General features: G+C 41.1%; 1 protein-coding gene across 4 annotated transcripts in view; it reads right to left on the bottom strand.

The window, feature by feature from the left end:
* Positions 1 to 25,937, bottom strand: part of ANO10 (anoctamin 10) — a 126,555-nt gene that overhangs the window by 22,517 nt on the left and 78,101 nt on the right. For all 4 annotated transcript variants that reach the window (XM_048951882.1, XM_048951881.1, XM_048951880.1 and 1 more), the window contains exon 12: positions 13,059 to 13,175. In XM_048951882.1, coding sequence (XP_048807839.1) covers positions 13,059 to 13,175 — 117 coding nt within the window. The remainder of the gene's footprint in view (positions 1 to 13,058; positions 13,176 to 25,937) is intronic.

Raw genomic sequence — 25,937 nt, 5'->3', positions numbered from 1 at the left:
AAGGACACAAGATGAGGTGTACCACTTAAAGACATTCCACTCAACTATACCAGTTAAGTCACATTATTTAAATGCAGCTTAATAAAAGACACAGAGAGACACCACCAAGCAGGATCTTTGATAGGGACAATATATTTTCTGAAGCTCAAATTCAGCCTTGTGTTAATAAGCCCCTTATTCACGCTTCGATAAACTGTGACAATTCTCATTTTGTCCCTCACTTGGTCAAAATATAAGGCTTTTCATTTTCAAGCAGAATTTATCGTATGGACCAAAGTCTTAGCTAGGGCCTACCAGTGAAGATGTTCACACTTTGGCCTAAGGCACTCATCTCCAGATTCTCTGTATGCACATAACAGAAAGGAGGTCTATGTTTTGGCATACATCAATTGCAACTCAAAGTTTTGTTCCTTGGCTGAATTATCTTTCACAGGAATCTCTTTTTTTCTGCTCACCTTCCTCAGTAACTAGCTTATCTAAAGTAAAATCTCCCACTGTACCTATATAATTTTTAGTGTGCATACAGAGGAGAAGATTTTTCTTTCCTTTATTTGCTTTCACTAGAGACTGTACTTACATTTTACTTTCAATTTTGCTGCGTTAGTCAAATGCTAGTGCTATGTAAATATATGCTCCTTCTTGTAACAGTTTTATACTGTTAAAACAGCTTTTCTTCCTCTCAAACAAGAGTATCTTAAATTTCTGCATCTCACTTCAACAATTTAGGATGTATGGCAAGGATCTGTACACATTGATACTGCAGGCATCACGACTGTCCTTAGACAGTACAGAAATACTGTCCATCACACAACAGACAAAGCAGCTGGCACCTTGAGAGCACAAAAATGCAACAATTTCATCCAATAGCACACATCTCCTCAAAGCAATAAGAATCTCAAGCTTACTGCAGCTGTACAACAATGCTTCTGTTGTTACTGAGCCATGTTTGGAAAATGGCATTATCCTCCCTCACAGTGTTTACAGATTCACACTACTCCTGTAGGTTGCTGTGTTTTGGTTTTTTGAGTTGAGTAGTCACAAAGCACAACCACATGGCATTCAATCATCACCCAGGCTTCAGAAACCATGGTTTCTACTCAGCTGTTTAAAAAAAATTCAGTGGCTGGGCCTGCTCACATCTGCATTCCCTATTCCCCGTCAGTGAAATTAAACCAGTCTCCACTTTAATATTTCAGGGCTTAACAGATTCAAATATACAAAAAAAGTTCTCATGACCAGCCTAGCCTTTCTAATCAAACCGCACAACCTTCTACCATACAGTAAAACCTTATTTCCACATAAGCATTTGCAGCATCAAGGACATAAATTGCATATATACCCAGAGGGGGAATAATGAATATTTAAAAAAAAAAAAAAAGCCTGTAATAATAAATAGAAGTCCAATAAAAGAGCCTCAGAATGATTCAGTAACACAATTACTACCAAAATTGTCACTGACAGGCTGATTCAGTATCACCAAAACACAACAGTAAAGGACATTAAGGACGTAATTAACATGTGTACATAAAGCTTATGGATAAGGACAAGTATACGGGCACAGGATTCAGCATATTAGGAAACGTTATGCACTTCTAATAGACACAGGAGAATTCAGAGTTAACACAATTCAGCAGATGAAGGCAGGAATCACTCCATTTTTTTACTATGAAGACACTATAATTGCTTGATTTTGGTATCTGTGTAAAATTAAAGAACAAATGAAGCACATCTTACAGGCACCTTTCCTGTCACTCTTCCACCTCCCCTCAACTTTCAGTTCCAGGTTTGAACATTCACACTTTCGTTTTCACTATGCTTTCTTTTCAAGCCAGAACACTCTGTTCTCATTGAAACGAAGGCCTCCAGAGCGGAGTATTTTGAGTGCTCTAACCAAAATGTGCGTATAATGAGGGCAAAGTAAATGCAGTTTAATCCATTTGAGAGGCTGGGAGATGTTATTGAAATACTGAGTATTATGATGAGTGAACAGCACAGTTCAGAATGGGTTCTTTTCTTCCTTAGTTCTTTGTTTGTATCCTAATAAAATCAATATAAACAAACTACCTAGCAGAGCAAGGCTAGCATGGGTACTTAAATGACTTTTTTCAGACCATTTCTTTTCCTGGATTAATTCCATTGTCACCATGTGTAGAGCTATTGAACATTCATAGTGGCAAACAAATGGATGTTTTCAAAATACTCACTCTATAGGGACTAGATGTGCCTAGCAGCTGATGAGAGTTCAGGGTGAACTGCAACAAGGCAAAGAGTGCATTTATTACATCAGGTTCGTGAAACTCGCTGCCTTACAGCCTGATGGTGTCTTTCCCATGGAGGCTATAAACATTAAGTACAACAAAGAAACGCAAAACCAAGAACACTGAGAGAGTCTGCACACCAAAATGAATCAGCAAAAGAATCCCTTAAGAATAAATTAAAACAGAATAAGACAAAAAAAAAAAAAAAAAAGGTACAAAATATGACAGATTAGAGCAAGAAGGAGAGAAGACCATTTTAATACCTAATAACCCCCATAAACTACATTTATTTTATAGTCACGTACTCTCTGTCAGTAACAGTCTGCCAGCAGATCAACGACAGAACCAGAACATGTAGCGAATGCTACTACCCCTTGTTAATCTACAAACTAAGTGCCAAAGAAACATTATTTGCTTTGTGCTTTTTTTTAAAGTAATATTGAATGGATTTTGCTGTGATACACTTGACAATGGTATGGCTGCTCTTAAGTCCCAGCTCTGGAAGGAACAACCAGTTGCCCACTTCTTCAGCAATTAGGGATCAGAAAGTTGCACAACTCTGAAGAGGCAAAGAACTAGGGTGCATCATAGGATACATGCAGACAACACGTCCTGAAGAACAACCCATTACTAGTATGGCAGGTACATCATTTCTCTTCCCCAAACAATTGCACATTATCGTGTGGACCAGAGGTGTGTGAGAAATGTTCCATTTAAACAGCACAGAGACTGTGGGCTGGTTTCACAGGGCGATCATCCTGGACACGAGAAGTCAGAACAGATTTAAGTTTTTTTCCTTGAGGAGAAAACTCAGTTTGTATTATGCTAACAAAGCAAAAGAGAAGGTGCTTAGAAACCAGGAAATGTGCAAGTTCCATGGCACTGAAGGAGGAAAGCAGACTGCAGAAACTCCTCCAAAATGTTTCTCCATGAAGTTAATGGGAAGCTATGATTGCTTTAGCAACAGCCAAAAACTGCTCAAACAGCAGATGTTTGCCAGAGGAGATTGGTTTTAACATTAGACTGCCAACAGAAAGAGCTGCCTTCATTTTACTTTGCAAGGTAGTCTGCATAATTATTTTTTTTTTTGATTGACAAGAAGTTCTGAGCTATAGCTGAACTGACCCCAGCTCCGACAGTGGGCTGCGTTAACCCAACTGTCACATGCTGGACACAACAATACTGGTGTGAATGCAATCGTGTGAAGCAGTGTCCAGCAGGGCAATGTGGCTGCAGGCTGGACCTATAGCAGAGCACTAGCACAGTTTGCACCAGGGACATTGAGCCTCAGGCACATCCTGTTTGCTCAGGAATTTCAAGGCTTGTATGATTGCAGGATACAACATCCAAAAGATCTCTGTAATAAAAAAAGCATTTCATCTAGTTTGACAGGATGTTTGACAAGTACGAAGGCTTCAGCTTAGCATGATATTGAACACCCTCAAGTCCAAAGCAAAGCATTTCCGGACAGAGAGGAAGGGATTCTGCTCCTGACCTGTTTGTTTGGTAAGTGACCACCATGGTTCTCCATTAGTGCTTGGCCTCTGGAACCTGAAGATACAAGAGGATGTCACTTCTGTATGCACTGGTGCTCGACAAGACTGGGATAGAAATATTTTCTGTAAAGATCCCATGCTATGAGTGTCCCACCTCCCTGACTTTTCAAAGATATTTTGAGACAAGGCCAGAGGTAAGAAGAGAATGTTTTTGCATATTCAGTTTGTATCATTCCAGCAGTTTCAGGAGAAGAGAACATCTTGTAGAGCTATCACCTGTTACCACTACTGAATACAGTGATCTTGGCCATTTAACTTGTAACAGAAATTAGATCTGGCACACTGTCAAGAAGGTGCTGCTATCTGACCAAAGACTGAGAGTCATGTTCATTATCATCAAACACCTTTTGCTCTTGCTCTTAAATAATGATGAATCAAAAAAGGCCTCAGCAGATTTTCCTCACCTTTGCTTTTCTTCCCCTAGAGAAATATCCATTCTCCTCCCTACAAGTGAACTCTAGTTAAATCTTCACATTTTGCTAACAGTATAAAAAAGCTAACAAAAGCTGAGGTACAATTCTTTTTGGCAAATTAAAAGCAAAGAAATGTTTAATACATCTGTACAAGAACAACGGTCCCTTTTGGCTGGGCTTAAAAACTCCTCACCATTTCAAACAGTACTGAGAAAATTCCCCTGCAAGATGAGGTTCTACAGATGGACTGCTCTTTTAAACTGACTCAAGAAATTAATTGAATGTTATCTTGACGGATTTTGTTGTTCTTCCAGGCCACTCATTTCTTTGGAACATACACGTTCCTCTCATGTAAAGCTGCTGGTCCTGCTGTGGAAAGATTCAGATGCACACGTGCTCACCATGCCGGCTTCAGGCAAGCGGCAGCTCATCCCAGAGGAGCAGCAGTGACCCGAGCGCCAGGCAGCCCTTATGTAACGGCCTTATGCACCTTATGTAACTTCCCCACGCTGACAGCCCAGCATCTCCTCCCGGCAGCTCCTGCTTTCCAGTCCTGGCATTACCTGCCTTTTAAGGAGGAATCTTAGAAAACAACCTATTGCCACCCCCTGGCCTCCCCAGACTACCTATGTTGATGGCATCGCACCAGCTAGCAGCAGGAAGACTCTATTGCTATAGGTCCAGCTAGCAGCAGGAGCTCTCCACTTTTTAGATGTTTTCATATATACCCCTGCAAATACATTCAAAGTCACAAATTATTCTTCCTGACTGATATCCATGCACAAGAATAAGATACTCTGCTCTTAGGAGTGTATTCTATTTGGCTTTTCTAGACCGTTTTTACAGCACACAAAGGTTAATTTTTTCAGCTGTGTTTGGTAAGAATTCTTTATAGCTTTCAGAAAACAGAATATGTAAAAGTAGTCTTTTAGAAAACTGCAAAAGTAAATTATTTGAAAGCACACATTCTGATTAACAGAAGTATTAACTCCTAGCACATTCTTATAACAGAACACCCTCCTTTTGCACCACTATTATTATATTTATACTGGCAGAACACAAAAACTATTTAGCTGGAGCATGTCCAAAAACACTGCACGGAGGATGCAAGATAATTCAACCCAAAAAAGCTAAGAGGCTTTAGCATTAAAACAGACTCTGAAATGTTGTATCTTAGTGCAATAGTTCTGCCCTGAAAGCTGCCCACTGTGATTGCTGTTTGCTGGTAAACATTATGCATGCAATACAAAAGCAGATGGAGGGTAACTTCTAAAGCACCTATTCCAGAAAAAAGTGGCTCCCTGTAATCAGTTGCATTTTTTCAAAGATTGCATACTGTGACTACAAAGAGGTTGCTAAAAAGATAAAGGAATACAGTAGTTAAAAGGGAAAGATGTAACAAGCATTATGCAGAAAGGATTGATACAACACTTCCTTCCACTATAAAGTTACTGGAGTTTGGAAGGTGGACTTTTAAGTGTTCCAGTCCCAGGTGATAATCATGACTTCACGTTTATTGTCTTCTTCTGGTGTTTTTTGTTGTTGTTCTACAAAAAAGCTGAAGGTCATTTGTTATGCTGTGCCACGATCTGGATACAGGCCATGAGCTCAGCCACCACCACCAACTTCTGCCTATCTCATCTCACTGTAAACAACAAGCTCAACATTCAGACTTCTAAGGATTTCTGATAGATTTACTTAAATGTGGACATCTGCCTGGCTCCTGCTGTGCTAGCAGAATGGTATTATGGTCTCCAAGCAAGAGGATTCTTTGAATCACTTCTCATTATTTGGCCATTTATACACATAGGAAAAGGGGAGCTGAGTTAGCTAAAACCCTGAAGCACATGTTTTGATTAATTGTCTTAAAGCAAATTTGCAAGCAGCATTAGAAAGTTAAAAGTAAATCAGGCAGTAATATTTTTCACAAAACCCATTTAAAAAAATCATGGAAATTCAAATTCACAGATTCCAGAAGTCAAAAAAGACCTCAATGATAATTCAGCCCAACATCTCCTGTCATATGTAAAAGCTAATGAATTTTTCCACCAAATCTGACTAGAATATGCTAAGTCAACTGCAAGTAATCAACCCACGTCCTTCACACCAAGAATAATGAGTTGTAGCACTTCTTGCCAAAGGACACTGTGGATGCTAAAGCTAAAAACGGTTCAAAAGGAGAAAGCACAACATCATGGAATAGAAAACCATTGAAGATTCCTACATACAAAGGAACTGATTAGGCCTAGGGAACTAGAATTAAAGATCACTGAAAGGTTGGAGACTTTTAGTAAGATGCACAACATCTGCCTGCCATGTTTTCCTGTTCTTTCCTAGGCATCTGTAGCTAGGTAGATACAGCATGCCATCTCTGATAAAGGTTTGCTTTGTCCTTAATACAGCAATTCCTCACGCACTCCATTTCTAATCTGGTCTAGCATTCACCTGTTTTCACAGATCCATAGATGTACCTGCTTTATGAATGAATGCATGCAATCTCTAATAACAGTCACTGGGCCACACTATGCTTTTCTCAAGGAAGAACCCCAAGCCAAGCCAAAACCCTAATGCAGTATGTTACTCAGCTATGGGACCTGAGTAGCTGCTATGGGACAGTAATTTGACTAAGGGCCAGCCCTTTGCATGGCTTAGTAGGCAGGTGTCCCAGTAGGACACCTCAAGAGTCAGAGGCTTTCAAAGCCTGAGAGCTCTTGCAAGGCAACCTTATTTTTGTTGTTTTTGTCTAGCACTGGAGAATAGCAAGCAACAATTCCACCTAACTCAACTAGATGAGATGGCTTAATGTACTTGATATTTTTTATGCCTGGTTGTTTTGCACATGTATGGCACAACTTAAAAAAAGTTATGGATGGCCTACCTGTTCAAACACAGCACCCTCTAACCTATATGCTTATGCCAACAAAATAAACTGCAAAATGGGGAAATACAGAATGAATATAACTGCTCACCTTCATCTTGTCATCTGAAAATCATCTCTCTCAATGTATTTTCAACTACACAAACTTTCAGGTGCTGGGGGAAGGTACAGAATTAGATTCCAGAAGGTGAGAAAAGCAATGGTCCATTTAAACACCTTTACAAAGAACCCACGTTGAAAGTCTGAAAAAATATCTGCTTAAGGACAGCTCACACATACAAAATACATGCAACTTAAGTCATATATATAACTTATTATTCATGGGGATTATGCAATCAAAACAAAATTTACACATACAATATAATGCTATTCTTCTTATGCTATTCAGATGAGAAAATACGTTCCACTTCAGAACAAAGTCAATGCATACATAGAAAAGTCTTGCCTACTTGGCATACCTATTAGCCACCACATTGAGGTGGCAGATACAGATCAGAGTGCTATTTTTCATGCAACAAAAACTATAAATACTCAAGGCCCCACCAGCAAACACAGAGATACCCAGTGTTCAAAATGAATAAAATCCAATGGCTGCATTGGCAATATCCATCATATTTGAAACTTCCTCTTAGAGCTGCCATGATCAGTCTGTACAGCATGTGCAAAGACTGTCATAGAGCAAGTGCCACCACTAGCAACACACTGACACCCTTTCCCTTCCCTCTCTTTAAGGAATTCTGTGGACTGCTTTCCAGCTAGTCTCAAAAAGAAAATCTGAAATTTTGACACGAGATTTCATTTTGTCTCTTGCTGTACTCCTTTGCCTTCTCAATATATGGTACATCCATTATTGAAAAGCCTGCAACTGCAGACACGTGAACGTCCTTTAGAAAACTGGTTAACAGAGTTCTTGAAATCAAATCTCACCATGCACTCTCATTTATATGGAAAATGGAAAAACCTCTTCCCTTGTATTCAAGCCAGTTCACATATAATTGGGAACCCCTCTGGGTTCAGAAACTACAAGAATGCTGCGGTTACATCAGGCTTTCAGCAGGAACAACCTTAACCTAGATTTATCCTATCCCCTTACTCCAGGTTTCCTTGTTGAGATCACACCTTGCAATGATCTGGGCTGACAGGCAAAAAGAGATAACTGAAGTGATTGATACTCATTCCAGCACCAGGCTCTAGCTGAGACTTGAAAAACTCAAGTGAGCCACCTTTCCAGAGTGACTTAACTGTTACAGAACCAAATGGACAGTTTCACCCTTGGCAACAGTCACAGACAATGAAGGGATTTGTTGGAAAAGATGAAGCTAGAGAAGCTCAGAACCAGGAGGACTTGGTACAATTTCACTTCTAGCTGAAAAGCCGTAACAGAGAACACAAAAACTTCTTGTCCCAAATTAATTATGGACTTCTGATTTTGTATTATTCTCTTTCAAGGACCACCATTCTGGTTTTGCTGACACTTTGATATTAAAACTATTTTCCAAAGAAAAGACCAGCACTAAGGTATTGATATTCAAAACATAGATACATTGCCAAAATTGTTTGAATACAGCTCGCACTCCTGTAGGGTGTAAGACTTCCAGTGTTTAAAGAGCTGTGTATGAAAATATAATTAATCTTGCATTACATTTGCATTATATCCCTGCAGCTACCAAACACATGCAAATGGCACATTAAGAAATGTTTGGAGGCATTCTGACTACTCACTAGGGAAAAATTGCATTTGCAAAGTTAAATTAACAAGTTCAGGCTCTAAAAAAAAAACAAACCCAAACCAGCAAACAACAATTATTAGTAACAGTTCTATTTTCACATCCACTGTAAGTTACATTTGGTTGCAAAAACCAGTGGGGCCTTTAAAAGAAAGCAGTCACAAAGCTGGAAAAAGTGAGGCTCCATTTCTTCAAAAAATACCATTTTTAAGGCTGGCTTTGTTGTTTTACTTTTTGGTCAAAAAACATAAAGCAGGTGTTTCATTTCATCCCATTTCATTCTGTTTTAACTTGAGTTCATCAAATCCACCATTTTACCCAAAACTTCATCAGGCTTTCCGACAGGCTTTCTGATAGGTGCCTTCCAAACTCTTGACGATCTGAATGAACTCTTTTCAGCCACCTCTCCTGACTGACTGCTTGTGTTCGCTCAGCAGTGCCAAGAAGCGCAGAACAAGCTTCTGCTTTTTGGATCAGCAGCGTTTTGAGGGCAGTCCTGAAGCTACAGATCATCCTTTTCTGAGCCCTCTAATTCCAGTAACCGTAACACTGAATGAGGCAGTCATCCATTGAGTTTGTTGCTGCCTTACAAAAAAAACTGCCTCCAGTTCCCATTTTGCAGAATAAAATAGCAGGATGTTTAGCACTCACAACTCGCACTCTCCCAGTGTTAAGGATTAAAAATGGTTCCCATTCTCCTCCTCCCAGAAAAAAAAAAGGACATTTCTGTGGCTCACTGACAGTTCAAGCAGCTCTGCTGGACCATCACAGCCACAGCCTCATTCTGAGACACGACATGCTTATGACGCTTACTAAAGTGGAAAACCTCTGCCAGAACAGCTTTCTGAAGAGGTACAACAGGCAAGCATAAGGGTCTTCTTGCACTGGGAAACATCTAAGTTAGCAGTATTTCTGTGGTTTGTTCTGAGCTACAGAAAGCTGTGCTCACAGAAGCTTAAGGCCAGTGGACAGAGGGCCAGCACTTTCAACTTTGGTGTATTCCCTTGAGAAAAGATGTGATTAGCACATGTGAACCTTTCCCAGGGGAAACAGCAAGGTCTAGCCACTGCTGTCAACAAGAACACTCAGCAGTTAGTAGAGCTGCCACAGTGCAATGAATTGCAAAGGTAAAGCATTGAAAATGCAATTTTTATTGGAGAGAATAGTAACTCTCACATGCCAGAATACCTGTAAAAGCAGGGTGGTAAAGCTGAGGCACTCCATACAGCTGCACCTAGGCAGACAGCAGGCCCCCGCCTATTCTCTCATCATCCCTTCCAAACAAAAAAGCTAGTTCATGCACTGTCATGTTTTAAAGAAGTCTCTGGTCAGAGATGATGCTGTGATCAGTCACAATTTCTTCCGGATTTTGTATTTCCTGGAAAGGGGACTGAGACCACCAGGCTCACTTTCAAGAAAGGGATGACACTGCTGGGGAAATCTTAGTGAACGTCACACACCTACCCTTGCTTTAGAAATGTTGTTATTATTTGTTATGTTGGAAATCATTAGGAGCACTACAAACACATTCTAAAGCACTGAAGTAACTGCTTGTGGAGATTCAGTTATAAGCAGGTGGTATGACCGCCATGGAAGACACTGCATAAAAAAGCTTTCAGAACTGAGCAGTAGCTGCTTTCACCTTGTGAAAAGATACACCATTCTTCACTATTTAAAAGATTACTTTTTCCTGAAAAAACAGCAATATGAAAAAGATACTTCGGAGTTCTTTCTGTATTTCGTGCTCAGAAAGTAACCGAGCATGAAAGTGACACAAACAATTATTCTGCTTCAATTTATTTCTCATTTGATTTGCCTGGGTACACTGAACTCTTTTGTCTACTCATTAAACTTCAACCTGTCCAGAAGCCAAAACACTTATGTAGCTTTCAATGTTACTAGAACATTGCTCTAAAAATGCCAGCTGTACAGTTCTCATACTAGTTTTACAGCACTGAGACTAACCCTACAAATACGGTCATTCCTGAACCACCCAAGAATGAACCCAGTGTTCTCTTGCTGCTTGCAGCACACCACTATTTGGTCTCTTCCTTAAAATAGCAATTAGACCAAATAACATAGCATGCTTCTGCTCTTGCAAGAAATAGATGCAACAGAACTGAGTACAGCTGTAAAGCATGTACTTGACAGGGAGAAGGGAGAAGGTCCTGTGCAACTAACCCTCCTTTAGAGTTAGTTAGCTTCCTTCCAGTGCACTATGTGATGTTATGATGTGGAATACCAATAACCAAAAATCATAAAACCATGACAATGAGGGATCAGGATGTTTACCTCAGTAGCTGACGGTGACCATTTCTCCTAGCTCAGCATCCAAGCTTCCTTCCAAGTGACAAAAACAGCAGACAGAATTTTAGGGATTGCAATCAGGATTGCTCCTGCTCCTCTTCCAGCAATCTCACACCACAGTCTCCCAAATCCGCTGCAGAAGTGCTAAGTTTACTCTCTGCCTTACCCTTCCCTCCCCCAAAAAGTAGGAGTATAACCAGCCAGAAGGTCAAGTGGGAAACCTGAAACAAAGTTCACAGTGGAGCACATTCCCCAGTTTTGATTAAAAAGTTTCAAGGATTTTGTCTGACACTGACCACAAACAATGAAAGTATCAAAAATATTTTCAAAATAAATCAAATTATTACAAACTATTCAACAGTCTCAACACAAACCGCATGAAGAAACGTTTAAGAGAAGCATTTCAGAACTACCTAAAAACCTTTCTTATCGACAGTTTGGACAGAACTTCGAAATAGCAGTGCTCGTACTCCCATGTAAAATGTTGGTGTTTTGTTGATGTTGTTTTTGAATTACTGCATTTTTCATCATATAGGAGTTAACAAGCTTTAATGATTACCATTAGTCTCTATCAGTGAGCTGGAACACTGTACTCCCTGAAATCCTTTTCAAAGAGACACTGAGTCTGTGTAAGGATTTGAACACAGAACAGTTACAGTTCAACTACACCAAGTAGAAAGCAATTATCTTAGCATTAATGAAAATCTGAAAGTGCTCACCCTGCCTAAAGTTAAGGATCCCAAACATAATCAATACAACAGCTCAAAGCAGCTGCATTAGGTTCCCTCTCTAAACACTACATACAGAGCTTAATAATTTATTTTGGCATCTTAGAGATTTACAGTCTGATATTGTTAGCATCCTTCTAATAGCTATATCCCAAGACAGTGGGGTCTAAAAGCTTTGGAAAAAAAAAAAACAAACAAAAGAGCAGAGATCACTTTTTAATGTAAAGCTTGCATGGAAAAACACAATGATACGTGAGTCTGGATAGCATTAAGAGTGTTACACACTTCCAGAACAGTATATAAACCATTTTCTCAGCAACATGACACCACAGCACATTTACCTCAGACTTTTATGTCTGTTGTTTTAAACAGGTATTCCTGTTTGCTGATTTTTTCTGTGTTTAAAGTACCTACCGAGGCACCTAAAAACCAGCCAGTATTCTTCCTGAATTCTGCAAGAAGTCTGAAAGTAATAGATGAAAACTGCCAGGCTTCTGGTTCTTACTGAAATTCAGATTAAGCCCTGACTGCTGACATATATACTCATGTTGAAAGAGACTCAGTATATATTCCAGTTGGAATGTCATAATCAAAGGTGACTGTCTTCACTTGAGCTTAAGGTTCCTGTGGATGACCTAGTTTTGCCTGCTTACAAAATGAAATCAGAGAAATAATAACTGAAATTGAATTGTGGCCCTGCTCCTTTTAATATCATCTAAAAAGCACAGAAGATCCATGACTAGCTCCTGGAAACCTCACACCGAAGTACTAGAAAAGGCAAAAGAAAACTGTCAAGCATTACATTCAACCGTAATCTAGATTTTATTTGTTATGGCTGATTATGAAAGACATTGCTGACCTCAATAGCAATGTTCCACCACCACACGAGAATTGGATTTTTATAACTAGAAAAGGCAGGACATTGTTTTCAGACTTGGTTTGCCCAGAACTAAGAGATCATTTTGTCACAAGCTTCTACATTAGACATTCCAGTTCTACACAAATACCACAGATCAGAGGTTACACAGCAGCACCTGGAGCACACAGACAAAGGATATGCTTAATACAGCACTAAAGGAGTCTCAGCATCCCAGGATTTATGTATTTATTCACCTAAAACTAAAGCAGAATCTCTCTCATTTTGCTCTCCTTCAGGCCACCAAAGCTTCTATATAGGTCGGTAGTTCTTACCTGTTGTTTGAGAGCCTCTAGTGATTCAAATTCCAATTTGGCCAGCTTTATCTGTATCTCTCTTGGTTTATCAGGAATTACAAATGCCATGACAAACTTTATTGCTAGTAGCAAGTGCTGGAAAAAAAGAAAAAGATAGAAAAAATATTATTCCACAGAGCTTGAAGCTCAAAGTGCATATTTTTGGAAGTGTTTGTAATAGATGTAAAAACATTTATTGTGACAAGTACATAGATAACATACAATAACCACATCTAGCCTCAGCTACTCCATGTTTTTTCTGTTTACATTCATTCACTATCTGAATATGAACATACATTGTTTAGTTTTTAAAGAAATGCTATTTTCACTGCGTTCTCTAAGTTTCTAATTTAATTTTGTATTTGTTATTCCAGTAAAACTGGTAGCTCTTAAATGGTGCACAGAAACTGAATTACAGCACACAGTACATAGTGATTTATGTACATATGTATATAATACATTTACATACACAGGACAGTAATACATCATCAGTGAGAACCTGAACACAGATTAAGAGGTTAATGAAGCATTTAAAGTGCCTGCTGTGTAATGCAATGTGTAATACCATATTATTTAGAATGCCACATCAACAGTAAAACACTCTTCTACTCACGTAGAAGTTTTCTTCCCCCACTCAGCTTAATGGTCTCCCAACAAAAATGCTGCAGCTAACCCTTAAAAACTCCTTTTTTTTTTTTTAAATAGGAGAAAAAAAATGTGTTTTCATCTATTTCAGCATATGAAGAGCATTGCTGTGTTATCAACTGAACAACGCCCAGAAAGCAGTACTCCAAAGCTTTTTTGGTGTGTTTGTTTGGTTTGCTTTGGCAATGTACCTGTTATCTGCAGCTTTTGACAGTCTCTGCCAGAAAAGTCAATTTTCATTCTAGCACAATTGATAGCCTTTAAACAGCCCTAAATATAAAAGCAGAGCTTTCAATTCAGAAAGCCTTCAAGCCACACAGTAGAAATACAAATGGGGAAAAGTTCTTATTTTGCTTGTCCTGTGCCCTCCAAATGATTGGATTAGATGGACAAAGCTCTATTAGTTATAAATTGCTCAGAACTAAGTGGGATGTCTTAATGCACAAGGTTGTGACCTCAGCAAACTAAGTGGAACTTAGTAGAGAGCAGCAGCTGTTATCTGGTAACATCTTTAAGAAATATACAGACTCCCAAAGTGTCTCCTGCTGTTCTTACTTACTAAGTAGGAGTAAAATGAATAAAACTGGGAAGGTGACTGGCAGAAATTAAGAATGTTGGTCACTGGACTCATACAATGCCTTGAAAAGAAAACATACCTATTTTTATTAGCAGGTTTTATTGCATTTTGGAATTGCTAACTGACAGGAAATGCAAGTAGCTATCCAAGAGAAACTGAAGAAAAAGTAGGGAGATGAGTAGTTGTATTCATTTTATCATCCTATTTTGTAGTGATTTTTTAATACTGTTATATATTAATTCCCATAAATCAGATCAGGAAAAGGAGCCATCTGCTTTTAAAGAAAAAATGCCTTATGTGAACAGAATAAATCACCAGAACAGACAGCGAAATTATCCTTCATAGTGAAACGTTGTATTAATACTCGTATGGATGTATGATAGGGAGACAACACTATTTTATCCAAAGTTGTTACACAGTTAGTGTAAATGTATCCATCCAATACTAAAATCACTTCACAGAGCTGATTTTGGCATCTTTTTAAACCAGGTCACAAAGCCAACTGCTATTTCTCACTGCAGCCATCAGAAACCAGCGCTGCTTCCAAGAACATGCCCTTCATAACAATTTCAAGAGGACTATTTCACTATGAGCAAAACCCAGGATAACATTAACACAAGCTGTAAGCTCCCTGATGCCAGCAGCAAAGTCCACCCCCCGCCCCCACCCCCCCCATTTTGCAATCTGCCAAATGGGCACAGAGAGAAACAGCAAGAGTCTGTCCCTCTTGGAAAACTCAGTGCCATCAAACTCTGTGGTCTTGTGCCACGTGCTTCCAGAGCTGGAGGAACTATTCTGTTGTGCACAGCTACTGACAAGAGAAGGAGCAGCAGCTGTGTTTTGCAGCAATGTGTCCCCAACCCTCTCTCTTCTAAAACAGAAAATGCAAATTAGGGGTAAATTCATGGAATTTTGAAGAGCTGATTTGATTTCTACAGTGGTCTGACTGCAGCGAGTCCTGTCAAAATCTACTCAACTGGAGGAAAAAGAAAAGGAAAAAAATAAAGGGAAAAAGAGAGCAAAAGCAGTAGTTGCATGGCTGGTTACTCAATGCAGTGCAAAGTCAGCTGGGAAATACTTCAAGAAAATTTTGTAACAAAATCCAACAACATCCCTTTACTTTTTTTTTTTTCTCTCCAGAATCTAATATTTACTCTCAAAAAATCAATTAAAATCAGAAATCTGCACATAGTCCAATCTATGCCCAGTACGCACTAAGAGACAAGACGGTCACTGACTACTCACTGCATGTAGAGAAGGCATTCTGTGTGAGAACCAACACACCACTTTCAGCCTCAGTTCTCCACTGTTACAAGCACAACGCCTTCACAAAGGGAAAAGAAAGCACCACTGCAGGACCATGTTGCTGTCAGAGCCAAACACAGGGAAATCACTAGAGTCTTTGCTAGCACTCTGGATCACAGTATTCTGACATTAGACTAAGCCAAGATCAAAGACAAAGAACAGACCAAAGGATAAACTTATCTCATTTTGTGGCAAGTGCTTAACTGAGAGGGTCTTGTATCCTTCTGAGAGCAGGAAAAATAGGAAGAGGAAAAATAACCCTGTCATTGGACCAACACAGGCAAAGAAAAATTTCCATAAAGCACAGGAAGTTCTACTAAATTAAATTGTCCTTAAAAATCAATAAGACAAATTTACGAGAACATATTTCTGCAATATACAAAAGAAAAATCTTGGAGGAAAAAAAAAAAGAAAAAAACTTTCCTTCCCATTCAGCCTGAACTGGCTTCAGTAGAAGCTCCCTAACGGGGCAGAATGATCACAAGAGGACTTGAAGAAAAGTCTTTCTCCTGCTGCTTTTAAAACCTCACATCAGTATTATATGGGAGGCGAGAATGAGAAAAAAGGAAGATGTTATTTCATGCTGGTTCTATTTCAAGGTTTCTCCACATCTCCCATTCAGTTTGAGGCTGTCTTTCCCACCGCAAACATACACATGTACATCTTTGCAACCCAAACAACTGTCCTGATTTGCATGCACCTTCTTTTTATCCTTAACCAAGTATCACCCATCCCTCCTGCATCATTGCAAGTATAAGCTTTCTCCTTCTTGCTGCCAAAACTCAGGGGAGACCCTGAGAACAAGTTGTAGTCACTCTGTCTCAGACTTCATGCCTTTTGCTCTCTAGGTCTGACACTCTGACATCCATCTCAGCTCTCATCTGGAACATGCTCAGGACAGGCAATGCTCACGCGCTTGCACTTGATGAGTTCCTTCAAGTCCTGCAGGGAGAGTTTCAACCTGCAGTGAAAAAGGATGCTGCCTTGCAAAGCGCCCATATATTTACATTTTCCCACCTGTTAATTAGTGCAGAAAACCTTACAAGTACAACTCTACACTGAAAAAGATACCAGGCATGACATACCGCTTTGAGGCATGCTTCTATCATTTAAGAAGCATGAAGCTACACCCTGAGAATCAGTATTTGTTTCATTCCTGTTGCACCAGCAGGACTGACACACAGCTCTTTGCAGTCCAGTCTTGGCCTTACGCCTTCATATTTTCAGCAAGTTACAGCCAAAGCAAAGCAAGGAAATGAAAAAAAAAAAGAAAAAAGAAAAATAAGGTGACATTTCAGACATCATCTACGTAATGTCTTTGTGAAAGAGCTCATGAACAGGGAATGGGGAATGATCTCTACCCTTGTGGATTTTTGTACTGTCTTCTACAATACTCTAAGAGCCCAGCTGGAAAATAAGTAAAGCAACCCGGTATGCTTTATTAAACACGGTGCTGTTATTTGAAAGCCTTAGGAAAATTTAAGCCAGACAACTTTCAACATAAATCATCAATCTGTTAAGTAACTACATTCTGTCAATGCACAGCCTAGAGGAGTTGAAAGCACAAGTAATCCAATCAGTTGTGTAGTCATGAATTTTTTTCCTCTTATAGCACCATCATATTTTCTATTAATTCCAAAACCATGAATTTTTGATTTATTTGTAGATTATTAGTTACTCGTGTTTCAACCACAGCTGCTATCCACTGTATTCGGGCACTACTGATCTGAAGAGGTATCTGGTTTCATTAGCCTTATTGAGAAGATTTAGATGCACAAAGTCCTCCACAATTTTCTCCTAGGGAATAGTTAAGAGGTAGGTCTCCTAAAAACTTCTATAAAAATGCAAAGTACACAAATGAGCCTTTCAGAAGTGTTCTAAGACACAACTTTTCTCTCATTTGTTTCCTCCTGCTGTCAATTCTAAAGATGTGAAAAAATGCTGCAGGTGAAAATTTATCTTGGAACTTTCAAGTATTTGCTAATAGTTAATTCTACAGCAACCCAACAGTCTTTAAACCAGCATGATAATGCATCAATCTCTATGAAACCATTTGATAATCCTCAAATGTTTTGGCATAACCCTTATCTCAATTTATGGAAAGTGTTTAATAGGAACTGGGGTAAGAGATGCCAAAAGCCAAATTAGCTAATGCTGAATGTAATGAACAGCAGAGCCTTGACTGTGCTCTGAAATAAATTCCAAGTGAAAATTGGAAAGAAGGATGCCCACAGAATTCTAATCGACAGGGTGATTAATACCAAGCCTTATGAAGGGCCTCTTAGCTGATTGCTAGCATTACACGTAGGCCACTGTTCTGACAGGTATAGTTTATTGTCAAAATGCCTCATGTTCCACATCAAGGAAAGAAGAAAAAAAAAGTTTGGTATTTGTCATTAATCTACAAAATTTATACTTCTCTCTACCTCTAAGCCATACATTTTTCTCCATGATAAAAATGCAAGTAAATTACAGACATTGTAATTATGCACTCTAAGGATTTCAGCTTCTCAGGACTCTGAAATTCATCATTCACTCCACAACTGGATGACCAGGGATTGATACAGAGACAAGAAGCGTTACTTCTGCCATTTAGTTTGAAATTACTGTAAGTCAGTTGAGAGCTCGGGAGAAATTCTCACCTAAAGCAGGTACCACAGTTCTTGAGCTTGGACCTGCCTCAAACAGCACATGCCTTAGTTAAAGCCAAAGTGCACAGGCATCTGCCAAGCGACTTTTGGACAGCTCTGTCAGACCATGCATGTACATTTTGACGCATTTGAATCTGAGACAATCATCAGACTTCTCAATTTGACATTTTTATTCAATTTATGCTAGGAAAAGGCAATGTTGCATTGACATTTGAATTTAAACTCTTTTAAACATTGATGGCCTTATTTATTGCAGCACAGAAAAATGTCAACACAGTATGGAGATTCTAGGGAGACTTTATCACCTTCAGCCATCTACTTCTTGAAGTATTACAAAGAAGTAGAATCTAATAGGAGAGAGTGGAACAGATGAGTGGGTTACCTGTTTAAGACTACTCTAACTCAGTCTCCAGGGCAGTCACCCAAGGGATCAGTGGGACAGAGCCCAAGACAAACTGTCTTCCACAGAAGACAAGCACAGCTTCCCTTCTTAACTCTGACAAGAGGTGGAAGGTAAATGACTATTGCCTAATGAGGAGCTGACTACGTTCATAACTGTTTTACAAAGGTAAAAATGCTGAAACGTAGCATTTCAAAGCTTCCTTTAATAGCCGCAACATTTTCACAAGCTCACACCCCTGACAGACTGCAGAAAAGGGCTCAATATCCCCTGCTCTGACCAAAACCAAGGAAACAACTGCCCACTTGTAATGCTGTAACAGTAAGTAAAGAAAGTACCATGATAATAATGGGAAAATAAAGACTTTGGCAACAGTAAGCGAGAACAAGCCCAAAAGCAGCAGCCGCAAATACGGAATTGAAGGAAAAGAGCTGTTTACCATGGGAAGGCTTCAGAGATCTCCAGCAAGAGATGGCCTTGCCCGCACTCTCAACTCTTACCAGGCCTGCAAAGGGCTGCACGCTGGCTCTGCCCTTCCTCTCACTCAGCTGCATTACATGCACCAGAGCTCCTCTGGGTTGGCCTTGCCTTCCCACCGGGTGCTCAATCGCTGCTTCGGGCTGTGTCTTTGCATTTCCCTTATACTCACAACATCACAAGTCTTGCCATCTTTCAAATACAAGATCAGACTGTCCTTAGCGGAAGCATACTGACTAACGGAGGAATGGTTTTGTCCTTCAGTGCTAAGAACTTAGCAAACATCACACCAGTGCATCCTAGAGGCCTGCTGAGTTCAGTGGCAGAGACAGCAGGAGTCAAATCCAGATGCTTCTGACAACAAATCTTAAGTGCACAACCTCTCAGGGAAAACCTGAAAAGAAAGGCTTTCTTCTTCTCCACCAGATAAAATCAGCTTAGCTCTGAAACAGCAGATCTCACAGTCTTCCCAAAGACAGCCATGCAAACTAACCTGGGCAGCCATGGAGGTGAAATACTTTAGCGTGTGCCCAACTCCAAGCAGATTAGGCAGTCTTATCGAGTCAAAAGGACTGCGATGTGCTCAGAGTTAAAGTTGTGCTTAAGGACTTCATGGGATCAGGGACACTGAGCATGGGCTTACAAAAGTCTGACTTCTCTCTCAAAAAATGACCTGTTGGCCTGTTTGGAATTACGTCTGTGTCCGTTAGTATTTACATCGACAGTGAGAAATAGAAAACGGATGGACAACTGTAGCTGAAAAGAATTCTCTGCTGCTTTAACCAGAACTAAAATGAAGAGTATGAAAATACATAACTTTCCTTTGGTAAAAGTATGACCACAAATTTGTGCTTGGTATCGTGGCAGCAGAATGCACGGCAATGCTCCAGAAACAATGTATGAGGTGTCATTTTGAAATCCTGTACAAGCGAGCGGCAATGCTGAGCCGCAGCAACACCTTTGTTCAGCATCCTGTGGATTTAGAAAGAAACTCAGAAATATTGAAGCATTTCCTCTCTGACTCATAGCAAACCTGTGTTACAGCTGAGGTCTTCCCATGGAATATGAGTGCCTGGGATTTTACAGAAGTTCAAGATGAAAAGAAAACACGGTCCAATAGTTCTTACTCTACTTCGGCATTTTGCTGAGGTAGCCGTGTGACTTTTTAGCTACTAAAATTCTACAATACAGGTACCTCAGGCACAAGCCCACAGAGACAGGGAACACAAAACACACACCTGCATATATGCACATGGAGGGGGACGCATCAAAGAACAAAGTGACTGCAGAGCGTGAGAGGATAGAACTGCACCTGATGCTGAGTTTAGAATTGTCTTCATTTTTTACTCGTTTTTTCAACACCTTCTCAACCAAAGTCTGTGGCAGGATTCATCCCAGCCAAGTCCATCAGTCCCAGAAGGGATGCGCTGTTCATTCAGTGGTATTCACAGCACACGTGACAGCACCTACTGAACGCAGTATTGCACTGAAGGAAACGCAAACTGACTGCCCTTTTGCTGGGCATACGCTCAGAGTGACCTCAGGACAAGATTAAGAAGCCTCAAAGGGCTTGCAGGTCATTGGGAATTGATAATGGGATGAAAATGATGGCAGTAATTAGTAATATTTCCTGATACCTTTGATTAAGTCTGTAGACAACACTCTACTTTGTTCTTCTTGTCATTGCTGTTGTTTTAGAGAAGGAAAGAATAAAAATGGAAAGTGGAACGGGCACAACTTGACACTACTTGCATTTGTTGCAGTCACTCCTATCAGTGAAACACACAAACCAAATGCTTCTGTCACTCTCTGAACAGATAGAAATGATGCAAATACTACAGAACCAGTGCAGTGTGTCTCCAAAAAAGAAAAAAAAAAGCAGCTTTGGAACCTTCCCTCTCTACGTACACGCAGGACATCAGCTGTGGTAGACCACAGCAGCACAAGTATCTCTTCCACGGGCCACTTGTAGCCCATCCTCCACTTGTGAGTTCTGAAACACAGCAGCACTTCACCTCTTCCTGTCAAGGAAAACACAACACTGAAGCAAAGAAAGACAGAAAGACAGCTGTAATAAAGGATGGAATGGAAGGCGGGACTTCACATTGCAGTCCAACTTTGGACGACCAGAGAATTACTAGCATCGAATGGGAAGGGATTTTACCAAGGAAATCAGAAGCCTCCTGTTAGGCAGAGGTGGGCTATGAGAAATCGCACTGAACCGGGGGTAAATTACAAGAGCAAAAGATCAACACATCCAAACCAGAGACAGAGCTCCTCACTGACTCAGCAAGGGGGGACAAATTTATTAGCACAGATTCTTTTACACTGTAAACCTTGACACAAAACTCTTACTGTTGTGGTTTGGTGATTTTTTGTTGTCAGTATTCCACATCACAACACGTGGAGCAGGGGGAGTTAAAGAGTTAAAGTTCTGGTCCCATTTACTGCCCCCTATGGGCAGTTTGAGTATCCTGAGGGGAGGGGAGGGGCGGCATCCCCGCAGGACCTGGCGGGAAGAGGAAGCGAGGTGAAGCTGCGGAGGACCCCAGGGTCCGCCTCTCCTTCCTGCCCCGGCTCAGCCGTCTCAGCTCGCCGCGGAGCAAAGCACGTGCTTTCCCTCGCACCGCCGTGGTTTGACTCGCACTTTGCATACTCTCGTCTCTCTCATTTTGTTCCATTTGGTTACATTCAATAAATTATCGTTCCTCCTCAAATCGCTGCCGTTGTGTTTTCTCTTCGTTAAAACTATCTGCTAGCTCTCTGCCCTTCCCCCTCTCCCGAAGCGCACGCGGCCCGGGGCCGGCCGGGTCGCGCGGCAAGCCGTTAGTACAGCTTCGTTGTTTTCTCCTTTCCCCGGGGCCTGTGCCCCCTGTCACGGACTTAGATCTAGGGATAAGCCCGTGACACTTTGTGGGGCTAAACAAGACGGGGGCAGTTAGGGCAGTTAGAGACGGGTGGGACGACGCACCGGGTTGCCCCTGCCGACAGCACAGTGATGTCACACTGGGGTCCCGGCCACGGCAACAGCCCACTCAAACAAATGCACACCTCTTCCCTGCTTGCCGGTGACAGGCTCTGCAGGTGAAGAGGGGGGAACGAAGGCCAGCATTGTTGCTGCTGCTTGGCCCCACATCTCAAAATAGGACAGCAGGCTTCACAATGAAGACCGCAGCTCACCACGCTGGTGGCACAGCACCAATGTCCAGCACCCAGCAAGAGGAAATTAACAACCTGTGCGTGCTGCTCATGAGGCTCTGCATCACCACCAAACAGGTAAATACTAAGGACTGCCAACGACAAAGGGCAGAAACCCAAGCCATGTGAACCGGTGAGACAAACTGTGACCTGCTGGTCATGGATGTGACCCATTCAAGCGTGTGACAACTGAGCCACATGCGGATCAGAGTCAGCTCGGCCAGGGGCTGGTAGATAGGGATGGGGAACAGAATAGGCCCTGCATCATCCACGATGGCACCCTCACTAAGTTTGCAGGCGACACCAAGTTGGGAGGGAGTGCTGATCTGCCGGGTGGGAGAAAGGCACTACAGAGGGACCTGCAGAGACCGGATCGATGGGCCAGGGTAAACCCTATGAGTTTCAACAGGGCCAAGTGTGGGGCCCTGCATTTTGGTCACAACCAACCCAGGCAGCCCCACTGGCTGGAAAGCTGCCTGATGGAAAGGCACCTTGCTGTACTGATGGACAGTCAGCTGAATACGAGCCAGCAGAGCGCCCAGGGGGCCCAGAAGGCCAAAGGCACCAGTGAGGCCCCACCTCAAGTACTGTGTTCAGTTTTGGGCACCTGTTTGGGTACAGAAAGGACACTGAGGTGCTGCAGCAGGTCCAAAGAAGGGCAACAAGGCTGGTGAAGGGCTTGGAGAATATGCCCTACGAGCAGCAAATAGAGGAACTGGGGCTGTTTAGCCTGGGGAAGAGGAGGCTGAGAGGAGACCCTATTGCTCTCTTAAAATACCTCAAAGGTGATTGCAGAGGGAGAGAGGGGCTGGTCTTTCCTCACTGCTGACAGGATGAGGGGAAATGGCCTCAAATTGCGCCAGGGGAGGTTTAGGTTGAATATCAGGAAAATCAACTTTATAGAAAGGGTGGTTAAGCACTGGAATAGGCTCCACAGGGAGGTGGTTGAGTCACCATCCCTGGATGAGACTAAAAACCATTTGGATGTGGTGCTCAGGGACATGACTGAGCCGAGGGTTGTTAGAGGTAGGGTAGTATGGTTAGGTTGCGATTGGACTTGATGATCTTCAAGGCCTTTTGCAACCTGAGCAATGCAATGATTTTATGATTATGATTCCAGGCTCCAGAGGGAAGAGAGCAATCAAAAGAAAAATGCCATGCAAAGGGCCATTCTATATACATAACAGCAGGTCAACCATTGGGAGATATAAGGCAACATCCACGTCCACTTGTCAATGGGAAACGTAAGAACATTGCAGACAGACAGCAGTTTTATGAATCTCTGCCAGAGGCCAAGAAGATCTGCAGAGCCTTGCCTGTTCAACCAACATCTGTGCCCACAAAAACTCTTCCATACAGCAACGCAAGTGGGAGAAAGCAGGCTCAGCCGAGCTCTGCTCCAGCCCTGACTTCGGCTGAGCAGCAGTGCCCACCCAAACCTCCCCTGCAAAGAAACAATGAGGCCGACAAACCATCAGGCAAAAGAAAATGCAAAACAAAACATCTGGACATGCAAAGAAGAAAGAGGTCATTCTTTGCCATGGATGACCCTTTTGATGTGGGCGACACACAAGACCTGGTCGTGCTACCAAAGAAAATGAAACAAGGAGAGCCCAGACTCTCTGGGAAAGAACAGTGCAATATGATTTCTATGTTTTAAAACTGCAAAACTCCTGACATTTGGCTGATAAAGGACTATTACTATGAACTGCAAATAGCAGAAAACAAATCTCCGAACTTGACATTAAATGTAGTTTGAATCATTAGCAATTTGTTCCTTAGCACCAATACTTTTCTGATGTATTCTTAGTGTTAGAAGTCACCTCCTTCATTAAATAGTGTAGTAGCAGTAAGCAGTGTATATTAATATATGTGTGTATCTAAATATGTATTTATTTACATAAACTGGGATAGCAACACCTACTCTTGTATGTACTTCTGAGTTCATTCTTTCAGTGGGGCTGAATTCCAGAAAGCCTGTAACAACTTCTTGTATTGAATAAAAATTCAATATTTAATAAAAGCTGTATTTGCAACATGAATATACTGCGAGGGGGGAATAAACACCCAGCACAGAAGACAAGTGCACCGACCCTTCTCAACTCTGAAAATAAGGGAGACATCTGCAGTACAGCCTGCTGAGATATGACACACACCCAAGCTTTTATCCTTAATTATGAATAGTAAGTTATCTGACCAAGCAGATCTTCTTTTATAATTTATTCCTCATCTCTCCCACAGCTACCTCTGGTTTCACACACAACTCTCTACTCCAAATCCACTTTTGAATACGTTTCTTCAAGATTTTATTCATGTATTTTTAAAAAAAGGTCAGCTCACAACACAGAGTTAAGAAGTTCAGAACCACTGATCACAGAATGTCCTGAGCCACAAAGGACTCACAAGGATCATCAAGTCCAACTCCTGACTCCACACAGGAGTGCTGAAAATCAGACCTTATGTCTGCGTAAATACAGTTTAAACAAAACAGTATTTCACCACACTAGACGTGTGTTTTATCCAAAATATTAGTAATTTTAACACAACACACAGCTTTTTCTATACATTCATCCTATTGTAAGTGGCACACTTTCCTCTACTTCTATGAGAGCTGCACTTGAAGTAAAGCCTTCTATTTTATTATATTGGCCTAAGACATCAGAGGTGGATGGATGTTGTGGTACAAGCAGTAGAGGTTGAACCTTCCCACCAATATTCCATCACACGTTGCTGCTGAGCAACAAATGGCAGCAGAGGGGCAGTCGCACAAAACGGCACCTGACATGGAAGTGCGGATGAAGCAAATGGGTGGAATTCCTCCACATGGAACAAATGGCACCTACTGACATTCATTGATGCTTGCTGAACATCGTGGAGATCATCCAGTGGATGTGAGCACAGTGAGGTGTGCTGGGTGGTATGTTTCCACAGAGTGACTCTGGGTCACAGCTGCTGGTGCAGACTCTGGAGAGTGCAGCATGCAGGCTCTTGTTCATTACTGGAATAAATGCACAGCTAATGGTGGTGACTGTGTTGAAAAACTTATTTTTTTGTAGCTGAGAATTTGCTCTACCAAGTAGTGTTAGTGTGCTCTACCTGTTGCAGCTTCCACAGAAACAAATAGGAGGCGTTACTTAAAAAGTGACCTGTGTATTTAAAACCTGCAAGTAAATTCAGCAGGACACAGCACATTTTTAAAATCTGGACCAAAAAGTGAGTCATGCAATGCTAAATAATGAACAAAATGTCACAACCATGAGTCACCAGAGAAAAATAATGGCCTTGCAGTATATTACAAAGTAAACTGCAGATTAATTAGTCTCTATTCCCATGCAATGTTATTGAAATCAAATTAATTGAAATGCACACAAATAGAACTCGCTGATCTGAAACAATGCTATTCTGTGTGAAGAAATTAATAATTTCCATATTGGAAACTCACTGCCTTCATTTTTCCTGTAAAGATGAAGAGGTGATGTTCTAGAAAAAAAATACAACGTGAACTCTAACCATCCTTTTGCTTTTCAATAAAGGTCAGAAGAAAAGCTTTGCATTCAGCTGCACTATTTTAATTAAACATTGCAGCAGGTGTTTGGATATGTTTC

This window comes from Lagopus muta, chromosome 7, assembly GCF_023343835.1.
Source record: "Lagopus muta isolate bLagMut1 chromosome 7, bLagMut1 primary, whole genome shotgun sequence".
Lineage (NCBI taxonomy): Eukaryota > Metazoa > Chordata > Aves > Galliformes > Phasianidae > Lagopus > Lagopus muta.
Note: the sequence above shows the minus strand (reverse complement) of the source record. Positions and strands in the feature narration are given on the sequence as shown.